The following is a 20308-nucleotide window of genomic DNA, read 5'->3' on the forward strand; positions in this document are numbered from 1 at the left end:
TATAAAGCAGGTCTACACTCTTAAGCAAATGGACAGTTTGAAATGTTGCTGTCCTGCTTATAATAGCAAATAATGACAAAGATAGAACTTTAATCACATGATGCGCACCCGGCTTTAAACAGTTGTCATTTATCGTAAAGTCCGAAATGTATACGAGTATTTCCAATGTATTTTTACAAATTAAATTATAAAATTACTACGTTACAAGTAAATACAAAAGAATATAAATATCAGATTATATAAAAATATCTATTTACTATCACACCATTAAACAAACAGGAATAATCGAAGCTAAAAGAAGAGAAATAAATAAAACTATTTGTCATGGTTCATTTAGGACCCTAAGCCGTGCTTGAATTATTGTCAAATTGTAATGCCACAGAATATGTTATGTACGACCTGAATTTTTCTAGGCAATGGAACGTGGCTGTCACTGACGTCATCCAGCGTATTTCGTAAAAAAATATATAATATTAAGTACTCATCCAAATTCAAAAACAATGAAAATGGTATCTTAAAATATCCTATTTTTTCCAAAAATAAAGTAAAAACTATAGGTTTTTTTTTTGGTGCATCCCAATTAGTAAAACACGCGAAACGGTTAATTGACATTTGAACTTTGAACACAGAATTATCTAATAATACTGCGCCTAGAACAGGTTGCATTTTAAATGATTGCTGATTTTCAGCAAGCACCGTCTTGAATTACGTAGTATCCATCCCCCCCCCCCCACCATGTTTCACCTAAGTTCCTGGTATTTTATGTGATATGCCTTCTCTATTTATTTTGTTCGGATAAGCAGAGACGGCATCACATTAAGTATATGTGTCTGTCACAAAAAATAATAGAAACTCGGCCGAGATTGATGAAACAGAACAATCTAATAATAATATTATATCTCTATCTGTTACGTTATCAATCCATTTACTTAAATCAAGGGGTTGCATAATGTGATATTTAAAATAGGTTAGAACTTATATGTATCTCTGGGTTCCGGTATTAATATTAATATTAGTACTTAGGTGAAAAAAATTCTACAGGTAGGTAGGTTGTAAAATTTAATTTAAATCAAAAACACTTTCTCAACTGAATGGAAAAAAAATATACATGCTCAATAATATACATTTTTCTCTTCGAATACTGTTATCCGCCCACTGTTAAAATAAAACAAAAACTTCGTAATTATGGTATTTTTGAGAAAAGAGGAAGCATAAAATTCTGAAAGTAGAGTAGGTAGGTCCAAACACTGTCGTGGCGCCTTTAAAGGTGCCCATCGGGTTGTCTAAACTTACGTGACTTCAGCAATGACAAGTGTATGGTTATGTATGTATGTAGCTCCTATTAGGTTCAGGTACAATGTTCAGGTATTACATTTTTACTTGCTGTTAAAGGGCGTTTCAATAAAAATGTAGAGCAGGGCGAATGCATTCTCCTTATCTAATAAATAGGCTCGCGCAACGATCTCTAATTAGGTGTATTTATCACTATCAATGTTATTGACTATAGAAACTTATCATAATCATTTGGGTCCCAGGGGTACTAGGTACCACACATATTTATCACAGTGGTTTTTTTTAAATTAGTGTAGGCAGTATAAATTTGAATGGAATAATGTGCAACTTGGCGTGCGGTATCACGACCCTAGTCCTTGGGGCAATCCTCGTATTTACTTCTTCTTTTGTAGGATATGGACTTGTCGATGGCTTTATTAAAAATATGATTGCTGATGTGAGTATTTATAAAATTATATTTGACTAAGTACACTCTGTAAACTAGAGACACAAAATAGGTACCTACTTAACTTAGTAACTTTTAGAAATAGGTACTTGTCGAGATATTTGCCGGCGTATTATAATGCATAGCCTGTTATCATAAGATAATACAGCGAATTAAAGAATGCGCTTTCTTATTATTATCATTATAAAAGCATAACTAAAGATAAATAGATTGTTTTTTTTTCAAACAAATACAATTTATTAAACGCAGGTGTAATTAACCCCAAAAATAGGATTTATTGTTATAAAGACTTAACTTTGAAAGAAGTTAGACATGCATCTTATTGTACCTACTATTTAGTGTCTTCTGACACTGTAGATACCTAGTGATATACTTATTTTCATTATCTAGTTACGCAATGTCCCTCTGATAAACCCAAAACGCGGGTGCTTATTATATTACCATTACTTTTATTTATGTTGGTTGGTTGGTTTTTGTTCTTAACTACTAAACATTACGATTTTTTTTACATGCGTCGAGGAAACTGAATCACGTACCAGGGTGGAACCTTTGTGCCATTAATGTCATGTTGACATCCCATACATTTGTCACAGAAATCATAGCGAAATTGATTATGAAAAGGTTCCATCCTGGTACGTGATTCAGTTTCCTCGACTGTACTTACATACTTTACAGTTCGAAGCTAAAGTGCTGTTTTGAATTTCTTGTCATATTTTGTAAAAACTGGATCTCAGGACGTAGTATCGGTTAGTGTGGGTCCTGTGAATAGAAACGTCAAAGAAACCTAATAAGCTATATATTCCTATTATGGGTATGAAATAATAAGCCCATTCCAAATATATAAGTATACTTACCGGCAAAAAAATCTGGCCCTCAAATGTACCTATGCATTAATAGGTAATTAATTTTGTATGTAGAGTAAGCGAAATTTTGTGTCGCAGAGTATATAATTACCTACTTACTTATGTTTACTATACTTCAAATAAAAACAAAAAAGGAAAAAAACAAGTTAGTAGCCTAGAATTCTGTTAAGTGACGTAAAGTTCACCAGATTTCGAATCGTGACCTACAGTTGTTCAATATAGGAACGGACAGAAGGAAAAAACCGGCCAAGAGCGTGTCGGACATGCCCAAAATAGGGTTCCGTAGCCATTACGAAAACAATAAGTAATATTTTTCTAAGGATTTAGTATTTTATACGGAATCTTCCAAGTTTAGGTATAGTTTATACCTTCGGCTCGTATTTACTCTTAAACTACTAATAATTCTCAAGCAAACTTAGCCGTTATAGTTTTCCTTGAAAGTTTGATATACTTACTACCATTCTGAATTTTTTCAAATTATGAATTTTTCCACCTACCAGTTTAGATTTTGGAGGACGCTCGATTTTAATGAAAATTTGCACTTGAAAGTTAAATATTTTGCAAACAAATCACTGAATCGAAAAATCGTTTTAGCAACCCCCTAATTATTTTAAAATACCTATCCAACGATACCCCACACTATAAGGTTGGACGAGAAAAAAAAATCACCCCCACTTTACGTCTATGTATTATGACTTTCTTAATTATAATTAATATTATTGAGATTAACTTTACTATTTTTCATATCATAATTTAAAAACAATAAAAAAACTTTTCCTATTTTGTTAAAAACAGAAAAGTCTTCCTATTAAATACCTAAAGAGGCAGAGGTAAAAAACATTCTGCAAGAAACGGGACGTTTATGATATTGTTAACTCAATAAATATTCTATACATTATTAATAGTTTTTAATCGTTAGTTTGGATCACAATGTGACGACTTTTAATCGTATACGAATAGTTAGCTTTTCATTGCACCAAATTTAATACATTTTGGAATGGAAAAAAGCTTGAATTTCATAGCAGAAACTACGCATACTTAGAATATTTTTAAACAGGGAATGAGAGCGGATGAGTCCACGAAACACAGTTATTAAATTATGTATAAATATAAATCGAATTGATATTATGTAGCAAAAATACGGGTTAATATTGTGTTATTTTGTAAGTACCTACATTACATTAATCTACTTACAAAGTTAACAAAATGATGACTTCATCTTATTACTTCTTTTATTAATCATCATCGTCATCATTATTAGGTACCTACGACTTCACAAAAAATGTTTAGAACCCCTGCTTCTGTGACCTTCTAGAGTCCAATGTTATACTGAATAGACTATAGCTAGCTCAAAAATTCTCAGTATCTAATAGATCCCGAATGTTGAAATGAAGTTAGCTACTTAACGAAGTTCTAGGCTACTAGACTTGTTGTTGGGCTTTTTATTTTTTTTTTTCTAAGGCAATCGAGCTACGTACTTAACTAACTTTTACGGTTTTTAGGAAGTTGCTCTGCATGAAGGCACTGTACAAATGGAAAGATTTGAAACCATCCCTTTTCCTCTGACTTTCAAAATTAGAGTCTTCAATATTACAAACAGCGATGAAGTGCTGACCGGTGGGGTTCCAGTTGTTAATGAAATCGGCCCTTACATTTACAAGTAAGTTGAAGTGCAATTCTGTGACTGTTAGTAAGTAGAGAATATTGGTGCATAAAAAGAGTCTGCTGGGACTGTGTATTGCTGTGTCAACCTTTAAAGATCTCGTCTCACGCTCATACATCGAAATATGTAGGTTCGTCAGTTGCGGCAGAAAGAGTAGTTTCTACTAAGTTTCAGATGGTTTCAGTTAATATTCCCTATAGGTATCAATTCATCTAAATTTTGTTACAGCAGTTCTAAAAAGCAAATAACGCCTTCTCTTATTAAATATACTTATTATCTATTGTACATCGTAAGTTGCATTTTATTTTGTTTTCGAATAGAACAAGAATAATGGTCGAAAAATGCAAATTGTCCCGTTGCCAATTTCCTTAACAATCGGATTATGTCCGCTAAAAGTGTCAGCTTTAAACAACTAAAGGCTCCGGTACAGCTCGAGCCGTTATGTCCAGGGCGATGCACCCATTGACCTCTTATAAAATGATAACTTTTTGGGTATAACTGATGCTAATGATAAGAATGAATACATCTGTTTTACTCTAACCATTATGGTTCGTGAAAGACACAGCAGTAGACCAATTTGATGAATTGTAACTGACGTCCATTGTCAAACAGGATCATTTGTGGTTCATGCTATGTAATTATGTCCTTAATGCTATTAAATTTTCAGGTTCCTTCGGACGCGGTCGATCACAGACAGAGGGGACGACACCCTGGATTATTATATCACAGATCAGTTCGAGTTTGACGCTGAAGGCTCCTACCCGCATACTGAGGACGACTTGCTGACCATTGCCAACGTGCCCTATCACGTGAGGATGGATACCCAACACAGGCTTTAACAATCTTGCATGTACAAGCATGCGGCGCAAGCATTTTGGCTTATTTATTATATAGAGTCTAGCATGCTTGTAAATGAAGTCCTACTAAATTGATTGATTTTAACTATACCTATCGCACGGAATTTCGCTATAGCGCACGCTGCAGACACACTATAAAAAACGGGCCAAGAGCGTGTCGGACACACCGAAAATATGGTTCCGTAGCCATTTCGAAAAAAATAAGTAATATTTTTCTAAGGAATAGGTATTTTATAGGGAATCTTCCAAGTTTAGGTATATTTTATACCTTAGGCTGCTATTTATTTATTTATTTATGCGGCTGAAAGAGTTCTTAAACTACTAATAATTCTAAAGCAAACTTAGCCGTTATAGTTTTCCTTGAAAGTTTGATATAGGTACTTACTACCATCCAGAATTTTTTCAAATTTTTCCACCCACCGGTTTAGATTTTAGAGGGGCGGGGGGACGCTCGATTTTCATGAAAATGTGCACTTTAAAGTTGAATATTTCGCAAAGAAATCACTGAATCGAAAAATCGTCTTAGCAAACCCATAATGATTTTAAAAGACCTATCCAACGAAACGATACCCTACACTACAAGGTTGGATGAGAAAAAAAAACATCCCCACTTTTCGTCTATGGGAGTACAAATAAAAATGGGGGTACAAATAAAAATAAAAACATAATACAATAAACATCACATGGTCCTGAATCAGCAATCTGCCGATCTTCCTTTGGGACCATTCTCACAAAGACATCATAGTCATCATCTTCATCATTTACACAGCCGTATTAAGGGGCTACCCGAGGTTTTCATCGATTTTTGTCAAGTTTTGAATCGTCTTCTATCGTCTCTATCTCCTACTTTTACACTACAAATAGAATTATAAGTCTGTTTGACTTCTCCTATCGGTTCTTTTATCTCCATTTTGGTCTACCGGATTTAAAAAAAAATGAATACTTAATTTTCTATGATTTTTTTAAAAACACTTATTTCGTATCTCTATTGACGTGAAAGATCTAACATATACGAAATCTGCATATTTGGGTTCGTCTTTGACGTCTCTAAAAACTGGTCGAGGGTTTTCATTTGAAACTAATTAACACAAAAGTTATGGCCAGAAAACCAGTTTTTTGGCCTAAAATTGTTCAACTTTGATGCCAAATATATCGAAAACAATGAACTTTGAAGTTAATATGGGATACTTTATTGCTACAAGCCGTTGTTGTTAATATAATAAGCTACAAAAATCATTACAAAACTAAGAAATTCAGATCGAAGGTCATTGGGGCATGGGATCCCCTTAATTAACACCGTTTCATTTACTGCCCAAACTACCCTATTGTGATGTCATTACGACAAAAAACCGGGGTATATTTATAATAGTAAGGAAGGATACTTTATATCATGAGGATCTTAAACAGGTCTTAGACAAACCTTGTGCTGTTTTTCTATAAAATGGACAAGCATGAACACAATATGTTCAACCATTGTCTAAGTTTTTTTAATAGATCTGCAATATTTTTAACTAGTGCCTAAACTACGAGTGTGTTAACAGATGAAAAAAAACTACAAGGCAGATATTTTTAATAAAATATGTAGAAACTATGCTATATACCTATCTTAGATTATAGATAGTTACCGACAATGCTTATCCGCTTATCATTTAATACGTATTAATACAATTTATGTTATCGGGTAAAGCTACTAATTGATTAACTGGTGTCAGTAGTGCTTACTGCTTACGCAAGTGTTTGTTTGGATTGTTCACAAGTACTATTCCTACTCAATACCTATACTACATAGTTAAAAGTGCCTGTATTAAACTTCGCTTTATTCATCGCAGATTGATCTAGTTTACGAGGAGCTACTTAATTACGTAATTTAAAAATAGCTCCGTCCATTCTTATACATCTATTGGTCATTTGATTATATATCAATTATACAACAAATTTTCGAACGTTTTTATATGTAGGTACTTTTAAGAATGTAAACGCAGACGAGATGTAGTTCGCGGGCTAAAGTCAGCGATACCATCATTATTACCACTCACGTAAGGTTGAAATTGTATCAAAAAGTAAAGGCATGTCAGTAGCAAGTTTTTTATTACCCTATGCACAGCCCTATGTAACAAGAAAGTAGGTAGGTATAATTTTAAATAAAACACGTCAGTTCAGATCATCTCTTCAAACTTTTTGTTTTTGTCAATCACCGAGAAGAGTACCAACTTGTCAGTGATCGTTTCATCTCTCATTTGGAGCTTGACGGCTTTTTTTGCAAGGGGGTTTATATTCTAAGTAGATAGTACATAGGTACGTACGTATACAGAAAGAATTTCAGTTTTAGGAATTTTACGCAGAGAGCTATAAACGATTTCGTGTTTAAATAAAAATACCTAACTTCTCGTAAGAAAAGTTATTGGATTATTGTATATCTATAATTACCTATTTTCATCATATGCCAAGTTTCATAGGTGGGAGAATTATTCGGGTTGAAAAAGCCTCGTTGGTCGGACTAATGTTTAAAACGAAATAACCCAGCTAGTAAAGTTGTCCTTTGAGTGTATAATCACAATACAAGTAACAGCCAGGTAGACTGACTCGGCCGTATTCTTGAAATGTATACCTACGGCTAGGCGGAGCGCTAGGGTTGGCAACTACAAAAATTAAAACAGACGTATGTAGATTTTTATTGTATGTGAGTAGTTTTAGGTGTAGGAATAAAACATAATGTTAATTTTATGATTATTTATTTATTAATTAATTATGTTGGTAATCGAAAAAAAATTGCGTCTATTGCGGCAAGTTCGAAACGACCTGTTGTTGAATTTTATGACATAAAAAATTCTCATTCTTATGAAGTTTTATTATAAAAAATTTTGGGAAACAGGGACACGGTAGTGGCGATAGGTCTATTTCTTTGAAATCGACGCTAAAATTTTTCAACACCCCCACTTTACTTCTATGGGAGGTTATATCTATACACCTTTATGTCACTATCTATTAGGTATACATAAATGTGACGGTATTGCTGTATAGATATTTATGCCCTTGACTAAACCTAACTAAAGAAATAGACTTAGAGGCTGTTTCACCACCCATTGATTAATTTTAACTGACGGATAAATGTGATGCTGTCTCTGTTTTTAACCCCCGACGCAAAAATAGGGGTATTATAAGTTTGACCACTATGTGTGTCTGTGTGTCTATCTGTGGCACCGTAGCTCTTAAATGGGTGGACCGATTTGAATGTGGTTTTTAGGGTACCGTAGCTAAAATGGCAAAAACTGAACCCTTATAGTTTCGCCATGTCTGTCTGTCTGTCTGTCCGTCCGCGGCTTTGCTCAGGGACTATCAATGCTAGAAAGCTGTAATTTTGCAGGGATATATATGTAAACTAGGTATGCCGACAAAATGGTACCATCAGCCAAATATGTGGTCTACCACCTTAAAGTTGATAATCGTTAGCATAAAACAATAATGCCAATAGACATGTCTGTCAACTTGAAAGTTCGACTTTAGCGACATATTCATTTGATAGGAAGTTGTTTAAAATTTGATAGACCTCTTATTTGGTTGATGGTACCTACGAGTACATAGATGTCGATGCGTACGACTTATGAATGCGAGCGATTCAGTCACGCACAAGATTTGTATGGTGGCTCATACTGTTCTCCCACACATGAATGTGTTTGTCTCAACACAATCCAATATTCAGTAGAACAAACCTAATGAGGTAGATATAGTCAACGACGGATATGAAGTAAATCCTGACACAATGCAAAACTTTGAAGTTTCTGAATATTAACTATATGAATGTAAATAAATAAATAAATAATAAATAAATAAATAAATGAATCATATATTAAAATGGAGTGCTTAGTTGTTGCGTGCGACAGAGTAGTAGGTAAGTATACCCTTTTTTTCAATGGTTGACATTAACAATACAGAATACAGGAACTTCATAGTTGTGTAATATAGTTACCACATTACCACTGAAGAGGTTTAAATACCCACTATTACAGATTAAAATATACTCAGCACCACAAAATGTATGCAGTAATAGGCAATTTTGTATGTAGCACTCTACATACAAAATTACCTATTACTGCATACATTTGAGGGCCAGTTTTTTTGCCGCTCAGTATATTTATCTATACGAGACTCATGCTTATTGAATTAAGTAATTAACTTCTAAATAACCGGCCGAGGGGTAGACGTGACGCTCATTTGGAACGAGTATATCACATTTTTTACTATTATTGTAGGTTCTTAGAACTTGGCAACCTGGTTTAATTACTTATCGTGGTCACTCAGGGAATAATCCGTCTGTCAAGATAGTACTATCGAATATCTAACTACTTAATAATGCCCCGCATTGATATCACTAAATCAACATTTACATAGAAATAAAAACGCTATATAATGTTCTAGGGTTGTTCTAAGGACGAGACTATAAAGCCTGAAATAGAAGACGGGAGACTTTCTTAGCCAAATCTCGTATCTAATTCCCATATCGTCTGTGAAGCACTTTCATAATAATTTTATGGTAATACTGCCGAAAATTTAATTTTTCTTTTTCCCTAAATCGGGAAATAGTTTTCGAAAACCTGAAATATTTTTAAAACTCCACTGAAAATAATGACATTCTACTTAACGTTTACGTTTAAGGTTACGTCTACCCACTAGGTACCTACACCACAAAATACTGATAGTTCAGAAATCAATCTCCATACAAGTGCGCTCGGGCAACGCACATATAGATAGACACTGCTCACGGACACGATATCTCGGATCGGTTGGGACCAGTGCGAGCGTGAGTGCCATCCGCTTGAGACACGCGTCTGTGAACTTTTTTGTGCAATAATGGAGCAACAAAAAAAAGTTATTATAATAACTGTTCAGTGGACGGTTGTTTAAATTAAATAATCGTGAATTTCGCCAATAACGAAATCGTCGCAAGATATTTTCTGTCACAAATTTATGAATGACATTAAAATTAAAATATTTTAGTTATTAATTAATATTTCCATTCTTCCCGTTTCATTCTCAACAAGATACGAATGCCACTACCACGATAGTTTTTTGGTGCATAAGCCATAGTTGACAACCTTAGAGCGACCTCCGAGCGTAGGTATCAAAAGTGAAGTACATACAGGAGATTTACTTCTGATCTATCTGTTTTTTGTGACTACACCGTATCATGCCATGACCGTAATAGGAACGTATCAGGAACGGAATGTCAAATGCATAGGTAGATACAAGACACGCCACGGCGACGGTTGGTTACGAAACATGCTAGTAGGCATAGTCTTATACTTTTTAATACAAATAATATACATGTCTTTGCTTCACACATTGCTATTACGGTCATGGTAGGTAGGATACGGTGTAATGGGTAGAAGAGACCTTCCTTAAAAGAGAGTACCTTGAAATACAGTGTAAACTCTACATAACGACACTTAAGGGACTGAGCACTTTTCGACGTTATTAAAGAGTGGCCGTTAAATGGAAAGAAAGAAATATACATAAATTTTCATCTAGGTATACGCAAAGATTTTCGTTTACTCGCCATTTTCAGTTCGAAAATCTGTAAGCAACTACAAATACTGCGATTATGATAACCTGTAACAACTTGACAAAAGTCTAGTAAACGAGGTAATCACGTGCACGTGCAAGTTTATTATAAAAAAACCAAAGACAAAATTTCTTAGAATCCCCGGCACTTCAGTCAAAGTAAAACCGTGCTAGATAATAAAACAAAACGGCAAGCAAACGAATGCTCACAGCTGCAGTTTTTATCAATTTCGGCAACATAAAGTGCTGTACCCTTAGTGTAAGTTTTCGGTTACAAAATACGTCTCGATCGCGTTCGCGTTATATGTCAATTTGTATGGAAACACGAACATCGCAAACGTTCCGCTAGAGGCGCTGTTCGTGTTTCCATACAAATTGACATATAACGCGAACGCAATCGAGACGTATTTTGTAACCGAAAACTTACACTTTCTTTCTTGTATCCACTAAGTGAAAGGCGGAAAGCTGACAGACAGACGGTCGAGGCAAAGCCCCGCTTTTACCTTTTTTGACTTCGGTACCCTAGATAAGGTCAATGAAGCCGTCCTCATGCAAGTCTACTGCATTTTAAATCATGAATGCATTTTAAATGCAACTACATAGTTACATTTTCTTTTCAAACACTATACCTAAGTACTTAGATACGTATAATTTTATCAACTGGTGCCGTAAACATGTAAATTGTTTTATTGCTTTAGGTACTCTAATTTCACCTTCATAAATGGGTGTTCTACGAGCGTTGCAACCGCTATCAGTTTCCTGCCGCATATATGTGTATTAAAGATGAAGCCGGCCACACACGCTAGGTTATAACTGAATGGTTATGCCACAGTTCATATATGTGTATTAAAGATGAAGCCGGCCACACACGCTAGGTTATAACTGAATGGTTATGCCACAGTTCATTTGTGCATGCATGGATAACCAAAAAAACATATTTTTTTCGGCAAGGAGTCACAAATGAACTGTGCAGCATAACCATTGGTTATAACCTAGCGTGCGTGGCCGGCTTGAGAGACCGTATTTAAGCAAGAAATTTTAATGATTTGTTATTGTACCGCATTCACACCATATCGTTTTTTACTCGTAAAATCCTTTTATTCTTTCTACCTGACTCATTTCTTTAGTATAAGCAAGAGGAAACTGATAGCGGTTGAAACGCTCGTAGAACTAGGTACTTAAATCAAATGTATGTTTTGTCACTAAAATAGTAATATTTTGTTAAAAAAAAATCCATTCAAATCGGTCCACCCGTTTAAGGGAATCCCATGCCCCAATGACCTTCGATCTGAATTCCTTAGGTTTCTAATGATTTTTGTAGCTTATTATCTTAACAACAACTGCTTTAAGCAATATAGTATCCCATATTTACTTCAAAGTTCATTGTTTTCGAGATATTCGGCATCAAAGTTGAACAAGTTTAGGCCAAAAATCTGGTTTTCTGGGCATAACTTTTGTGTTAATTAGTTTCAAATGAAAACCCTCGACCAGTTTTTAAAGAAGTCAAAGACGAACCCAAATAAGTAGATTTCGTATATGTTAGATCTTTCACGTCAATAGAGATACGAAATAAGTGTTTTTTAAGACAATGTTTAAAAAAATCATACAAAATAAAGTATTCATTTTTTTTTCAAAATCCGGTGGACAAAAATGGAGATCACAGATTGGAGAACCGGTAGCCGTTTGACTTATACGAGTAATTCTATCTGTAGTGCAAAAGTAGGAGATACCATTCAAAACTTGTCAAAAATCGATGAAAACCTCGGGTAGCCCCTTAAGAGCTACAGTGGCACAGATAGACACACAGATACACAGACATACAGACACATAGCGGTCAAACTTATAACCCCCTCTTTTTGCGTCGGGGGTTAAAAAAATTAATGCGAACGTTTTGGCTGACTACTTTTGAAGACAGTAATTGCATTATCAACTTAACTAAATATACCTACGTAGCATGGGTACTCCACTTAGTTTCGAGTTGATTAGCCGTTGAAGAGTTCCGTCTCGCGGAAACGATCCTGGCCAGATTTCTAGAATTCCACTACCAAAGTAACGTTTTGTCACCAGATTTACATTAGTGTCCGGAATTTAGGGTCAATCATATCTCGTAGGTATCTTAAGAAGTGGTCAAAAAATGGTTTGAATTTTTTTAAACTAAAACATACTTACCTACCTACAAATTTACTCACATACGAACGTTGCAAGTTAAACGCGGGTAAAAAGAATATAGGTGTACTTATGAGTAATAATAACTTAAGTAGTAAGTACCTACCTACAACCTATACATAAACTATATGCCACACGTTAATATTATGTACATTGTTCAAAGAAGGAGAACCTACTCGTGTGACTCATACCTAGGTATCTATATCACACGATATATACTTGGAATTAAGAACAGCACCACTTTTTTCTCGAATCTTTCACGTTTGTAATCATTGTGAGACATGTGACGTGTGTAAATAAATTTTTGAGAGAGAGATAATCATTTCAGGCCGCCATTTCATAAAATTGGCGTAGTTTTTTATAAATGTTTCTGTCGAAATATTAGGTAAGTAAAAGATTTTTCATCACACTTGCTCGTAAACAGTGTCGTAACATGCAGGCTACCTTGGTTGCAACCCCCTAAATAAAACCCTCGACCTTAATGTGCTTGTCATGAAGCCCGTGGTCGGTAAATGAGTCATTGCCCGTACTAATTTTCATGTCATGAAGCCCAAGGTCGGTAAATGAGTGTGATACTGCATGGCGTGCAGCAGCGCCTGCAGGAGCGCGGCGCGCGCAGGTCGGGCACATGCTACGTGGGGTAGGGTGGCGCGGAGGCTGGCGCTGCCAAGAGCGTAGTCAGCGGTATCGGCAATTTTTGGAAAAATCTTAGTTTTTCTTTTACAAATATATAATGATACTCGCAAATGTGATGAAAAACATTGTATGTCGCACGGGCGGTACTAGAATTACGAACATTTCAGGCGCTTTCTGCTTTATAAAAAATAGCATTCAACTATGAGATATGCATGGTACAGTACAGTCGACTACAAAAAAATCGATACGGCCAAAGTTACAAAATATGTACCTATCTACACACGTCTGTAATTATTGCCTTATCATGAAGAACGTGTCCTATACCTAAGTACATATATTTGTAACTTTGGCCGTACCTACTGTCTCTTTGTAGTCGACCGCATCTCTGTGTTTTACGCACCGTACTTTCGGTTGACGCGTAACGGTTTGTTTGCAGGCAATTCTGCAAGTAGCAGAAGTCGAGTATGAAGAACTGATGGGCGCGCTGAGCTTGGGCTTGAGTGGCGTGTTTGGTAATCTTAACGCCCCGATCATGACAGTGCGCGCGCGCGACCTGTTCCTGGACGGGCTGCCGATCTGCGCGTCGCCCGGCGCGCTCGGCCGCCTGCCCTGCACCGCTATCCGCGGCCTCGCGGCCTCCTCGCAGAACATAGAACAGCGGCCAGACGGCTCGATGTCCTTCTCGCTCTTCGGATACGTGAGTTATTTGAACATGAAACTACCGTGAGACTCACTCATATTTAATGATATTGTAACTTAAGGATAACGTCACGTCGCGTACTCCTGAGAAGAAGGGCTACGAAATAGCCCGAAACATGTCGAGCTAAACTCGGTTTAAGACGTGAGTTATCCGTTACAATATCATTTAATATACGTGAGTTATTCATTGCAACAATCGAATTATCTATAGCGAAACTTCACAACTTACTTGATTTGACACTTTTGTTCAATCAGACGACTGATTGGACACAGACCAAAAATAAAACAGTAAATGCAGGGCGATATCCCAATAACAATTCAATTAAATCCTATCTATCTAAGAAAATCTGAGCGTTCATATGTAAATACATACAGAACGACAGACAGCGGAAAGTAACTTTGTTTTCTTTATACTAAATATATATAGGTATAGAGATAGAAATTGACTGAATTATTATTATTCAGGTTTACGGCTAAACAGAACATAATATTCACAGAGAAACGGTTTTCCGTCACCCATCTATAAAGTACGAAGAGGAATCAATGATCCACAAGACGTGGCCCGTATCTTCAGTTACGACAACAGCCTGCGCTTGCGCAAGTGGCCCGAAGGTGACGACGGCTCTATCGCGGAAGACTCGCCCAACCAGTGCAACAGTATCAATGGAACTGACACGGGAGTGCACCCACCTTTCTTGGATAGGAACCGACCTATCTTCGCGTTCAAGAGCGATATTTGTAGGCAAGTATAGGTGCTTCAGGCTGCTATAGTGAGGGGAAGGTCCATTTCCTAATGAGTGATATTCGTTAGAATAATCAATTAATCACGGTGTCAATTTAACTGAGCAAAAGTAATAGGTAGAAGTAAAATAAATACTTACTTAGATCTTGTAACAAAAATATCAGTTGAAATAGGTACTTTGGTGACGAAATGGAGGCGCTTATGTTGACGAAAAATATCACGGATTATCATCAGAGGAGGATGGTAGTGTATTGGCGATCTATTTACGGTAATATAAGTTCTACAATCTGTAGTCTAATCTACCTATGAGTTTCATTTAGTTGTAACCGGTCTGTAGCTATTTTTTTATTTAATAAGAGGGACTAAGGGATTATTTCAGCCATATCGCTGGCTACGGAATGATGTGGCGTGGCACCAGGCTCAAAAGAAACGAGGCCTTAAAAATGTTTCACATCCGGCAGGTCCGTCGAACTTCGGTTCCAATTCGAGCATGAGTTATTCGGTGTGCCGGCGCTGCAGTACTCGGCCAACGAGTGGTACTTGGACAACCACCAGGGTTGCTTCTGCCTGAACCTGACCCGCGGCGTCACCGGCCCCGACGGCTGCCTACTGTCCGGTGCTATGGAACTGTACTCCTGCGTCGGTGTGTATCTTTCTTCTATGCAAACATGCTCCATGTACAGTCGAACCATTTGATTCCTGACTATCTGTAGAACGTTCTCACAGTAGGTCATCATCATCATCATCATATATTTAAGAGCTTAGCTCTTGTCGGTGGAGTAATCTCCTTTCTGTACGCCTCTCTGCCAATGCTTTGACCTCCTGATACGACATTACATTGACCTTCTCTTTGGCCTGATCCATAAACTCACGTTTTGGTCTTCCCCTGCCTCTCCTGCCCTAAATTTTCCCTTCAATTATTGTTCTTATGTAACTATCATGTCGTATCAGGTGCCCCAGCATAATCCCTCTTCTATTCTCAATCGTTCTCAACAGCAGTCTGTTTTCCACGCGCGAACGCGAACACACAGTAAAACGCACACACAGTCTCTGTCACAGTAGGTAGGTACGTGTCATAAATCATAATAAATTCCCTTGTCAAGCAATGCGATGTCACTATGACTTTTTCTAAGAAAAGGGTCCGGAGTGGGTCACGATTCAGTTGGTTCGATAGTACAGTCGAGTGCAAAAATAAGTACCTATTTGAATCGTTCAAAAATATGTTACTACGGCCTTATTGCGTCGGAATAAGAGTTTGTGGTAAGTACATATTTTTGAAACTGGTTATTTTTATATTTTTACAGTTGACTGTACCTACCGTTTTTATTTAGGAACCACAGCCATTTACAATAGATTGCACCCCGGCAATACTTACTATGAAAATGTTAATGACAAAATTGTGTGCGCCAGCTAGCCCATTTTATTAGCGGCCCATTTAAAATCCTGCGCCTCTTAAATTCCGTGCGCACTGAATCTGAATGTAAAAAAAGCAATACATAATTATGTAGGTAGGTATTGGTACTTTGATGTGAGCAGAGCAAAAAAACAAAAATGCACCATCGCATCGCTAAAAGAAACGACATATTCAATTTAGTTTCCATTTCTTATCAAATATTGATCAGATGTCCAGCGATGGCTCTTTGGGATAAACAAAACGTACCTTTACGTTTGTCGGTTTGTTTTTATTTTTGCAATTATATGTTTTTAATTAGGATGATATTAATTGCGCGTGTCTTTAGGTATACTTATGTGTTATATGTTTTAAATTGTTTATTTATATGTGTAGGTACCTAAATAATTATTAAAATTCCATTGCGCTTTTCATAAAAGCATACAATTGACGAAAAACCGGTCAAGCGCGTGTCGGGCCACGCATAGCAAAGGATTCTGTAGGTAGTCGAAATAAGTAATATGTTAATAAATAAATTATTAATGTAACTACAACAATCGCTAAGTCGCTAACACAAAACAGCGTACATTCACTTCATAGGAAAACCGTGGTGGTAAGAGTACATTCACCAGCACCAATACGAGTATCTGAAGCAACAAAGCGTACTTACATAAATATCTGATACGACTGATACGACTCTGTTGTATATTTGGTAGGTCTGGGAATAAGACGTAAGATATTTTTCATACCCCTAAATGTTTCATACCCCTCAATTTTTTTTGGGTATGATTTTATTGATCGCCTAATAAATGCGTTTTCGGCGACCTAATAAATAATATTTGTTTCTAAAATAGTAGATCTGTCACCTAAATTGAATGTATGTCTACTTGTTGTTTAGCACCCATAGAACAAACTTAGCTTAGTTTAGGGCTGGGTCAGTTGGTGTAATTTGTGAAAGGATATTATTATTATTATTTCGTTCATTGTATATCATTATCGTCAAATTTCAGTTCAATTATTTGATGAACAATATTATTTTCCAGTTATTAAATAATTAATGTTTAGGTAGCCATTTCTGTATTGTTTGGTGATTCAGTTTTAGTGACACATCTATTTTTTTGGAACCCAATATAATTATTTGATGATTAATATTAGTTCCGAGTAATTTTTATATAATATTTAGGTAACCGTTAGGGATTTTATTGATCACCTTTTTCGGCAACCTAATAAATAATATTGGTTCCCAAAATAGTAGATCTGTCATTGAATCACCAAACAATATTGAAATATAGTTTCCATTTTAAAATAATATTTAGGTAACCGTTCAACCCTTTGACCATTATTTTTTTAAAGCAATGAATCGAGAACTTTAACGATACGCACAGCATGAATGATTTTTTTTATGATTTTTGAGAAAGAGAAATGTATATATTATTGCAGGGTTTCCGAATTATGAGACGGCAATATGTTTGCCGCTATCAGCCAAGGGCATTAAGTGACAAGACCGTCATGTCAGTTTGCCGGGGGAACTACGGGTGGCACGACGTATCTAAAATAAATAAAATAAAAACCAATAGATGATAAGAAATAATTAAAACCTTTATTTAACTTAAAACTGAATTCTTTCAAATAAATAACCGGGCAAGAGCATATCGGGCAACAACAATATATTATATTATAAGATTGCACGCACGAACAATCAACACTTTTTTTTGCGAGATTTTTTTACTTCCGTTGTCATTTCTAACTAACACGGCTAATTCAGCAATAAAGGTAAAAGGCAAATTTGAAGTATTGAATTAAGCTATTGCTCCATATATAAATCAATAACAATTGTAGCCTAACCCACCCTTTCCTTTAATAAACACCAGACACTTAACGGATAGTGGCAAATATATTGCCGTCTTCATTTTTTAAAATTATCAAATAACAGTTTTTTTTTCTTTAAACTTTATATCGCCAATCTTGTCTCTGAAAGTAGAGAATTGTGACTATCGGATAAATCCAGCAAACAAAATTTTATTTAGGTACAAACATTTTTGTTCAATTGTAAGGAATAGTTAAAAATCTAAGTTCAGGCCTAAGAATCATCATTTAACATGGGTTGGAATAACGTTTATCTGCTATTCTTTTTTTCGTAAATTGGTACGAGTATGTTCTCTTATGCGAACCAAAAGTTATATTAACTAACAACACGTTCATTGAGAAAAAAATAAAATATCTGAGTCGTATGACGGCAAATCTTGCCGTTACCCACTAAAGGGTTAACCCATTTTTTTATATTTTGGACAACATTTTTATTTTTTATTTTTTTATGATTTAGCCCTAAAAAACATATACATACAACCCTAAATTTTTACCTCTCTATCACTAATATCTATTTTGTAACAGCGATATTAGTAATTTAAAAATTACCAACCCTATGGTCGATAACCAATGTAAGTACTTTTCTTTCTCTGTTTAAATATCAGTTATTTATTACCAATTGTAACGCGCGTATTTCAAGATAAAAATATAGGGTAAGTACTTTTTACCCAACTACCCAAAAAAGGAGGGTAATGTTTTAGTGCATCTAATAAACTGCGGGTAGTCCGCGACGTAGTACCGTCAGCATCAAAAGTAGCGGATCACTTTTTTTCTCTGTCGTTTTAACACATTTTTGAATTTGTATGGTGTTAAGTATACGTTGCTGTAAAACGACAAAGTACGAAAGTATGCAGCTACTTTTGATGCTAGCCGTACCATCTCAATGATTTTGATGAAATTTGATATAGAGGTAGCTGACACCCTGGATAACATATAGGGTACTTTTTACCGGGCCACCCAAAAAAGAAGGGCAATGTTTTCAGTATATTAAAATAAGTTGCGGGTAGTGCGCGACGTAATACCATCTCAATTACAAGTGTCTAACAGATTGGTTCCAATCATTCTCTGGAATACGGTCAATTTTACTACCATCCATCAAAATCTGTCCAGCCATTCTTGAGTCTTGTTCTAACCTGCCTTTGTTTTATTCAAACCTTATTATCCTAATAAATTAAAACTTAATATTTATTCGTACTCATTTAAATACGTTTTTTAAATCCTACTTTAAAAGTTAAAAGTTTAGCTAAAAGTTAACACAACATTCATTGCCTTTTAATTAAGCAGGTCTGAGAATAGGACGTAAACTATTTTTCATACTTCTACGCGGACGGAGTCGCGGGAAATAGCTAGTTATTTATAGATATTCGTGAAGAAAAATTTAGCGTACCTGTTTATAAACGCGACAAAGTTCAGATATTATCATATTACTCATTGTTTTTGTATAATATCTGGGATTAATTGTCGTTATCTGAGACGTATTACTTTACGTTAATTTTAATAGGTGTATCTGAGCGTGATTTTAGGCACCTGAGGCCAGCGGCTCACCTCTTGACCTGCTGCGGAAGTCGACCGATAATGTTTACACACGCGCCAGGGGTGGCCAATCTAGTCTTCATGCTTATTTTTACCCGACTGCTCGAAGGAGTATTAATGCTTTTCAAGCGTATGTATGTTTATTTGTATATCCTATCAAACCAACTGAATTGTGACCCACTTTAGAACCTTTTCGTAGAAAAAGTCATAGTGGCATCGCATTGCTTGACAACGGATTTCATTCTGACACTTAGTGAGAACGTTCTATGGTGGGTCAGGAATCAAACGGTTGGACTGAACACCTATGTGTATTTTTACATTTGTACTTAATAATGTATCAATGACATGTCGCTGTGCCTCTGAAAATTCATCAATTTTCAGAGGCGCGGCTATGGTTAGGCTTTCCGCTAGATGGACTTACGACATTGCGAGAGTTGCGAGAAACCGGTGGATGCAAGTGGCGAGTTGTGGTTCCTTGTGAGAGTTCAAGGCAGAAAGCATTTGTTTACTAGTTAACGCGCGTCTTCAGGCTGATGATGATAACGATTTTCAGTGTTAGATACCTACAGAAATCTAAGAAAAAATCTATGAAGTAG

The 20308-nt window shown here is 35.9% G+C and overlaps 1 protein-coding gene across 1 annotated transcript in view; it reads left to right on the forward strand.

The window, feature by feature from the left end:
• The first annotated feature begins 1511 nt into the window (after window positions 1–1511).
• Window positions 1512–20308, forward strand: part of LOC141433172 (sensory neuron membrane protein 2-like) — a 34901-nt gene continuing 16104 nt past the window's right edge. The window contains exons 1-6 of the mRNA XM_074095085.1: window positions 1512–1729; window positions 4104–4261; window positions 4932–5073; window positions 13919–14179; window positions 14679–14923; window positions 15385–15566. Of these exons, the coding sequence (XP_073951186.1) occupies window positions 1613–1729; window positions 4104–4261; window positions 4932–5073; window positions 13919–14179; window positions 14679–14923; window positions 15385–15566 (1105 nt within the window). The 5' untranslated portion in view covers window positions 1512–1612. The remainder of the gene's footprint in view (window positions 1730–4103; window positions 4262–4931; window positions 5074–13918; window positions 14180–14678; window positions 14924–15384; window positions 15567–20308) is intronic.

Source organism: Choristoneura fumiferana, chromosome Z (assembly GCF_025370935.1).
Source record: "Choristoneura fumiferana chromosome Z, NRCan_CFum_1, whole genome shotgun sequence".
Lineage (NCBI taxonomy): Eukaryota > Metazoa > Arthropoda > Insecta > Lepidoptera > Tortricidae > Choristoneura > Choristoneura fumiferana.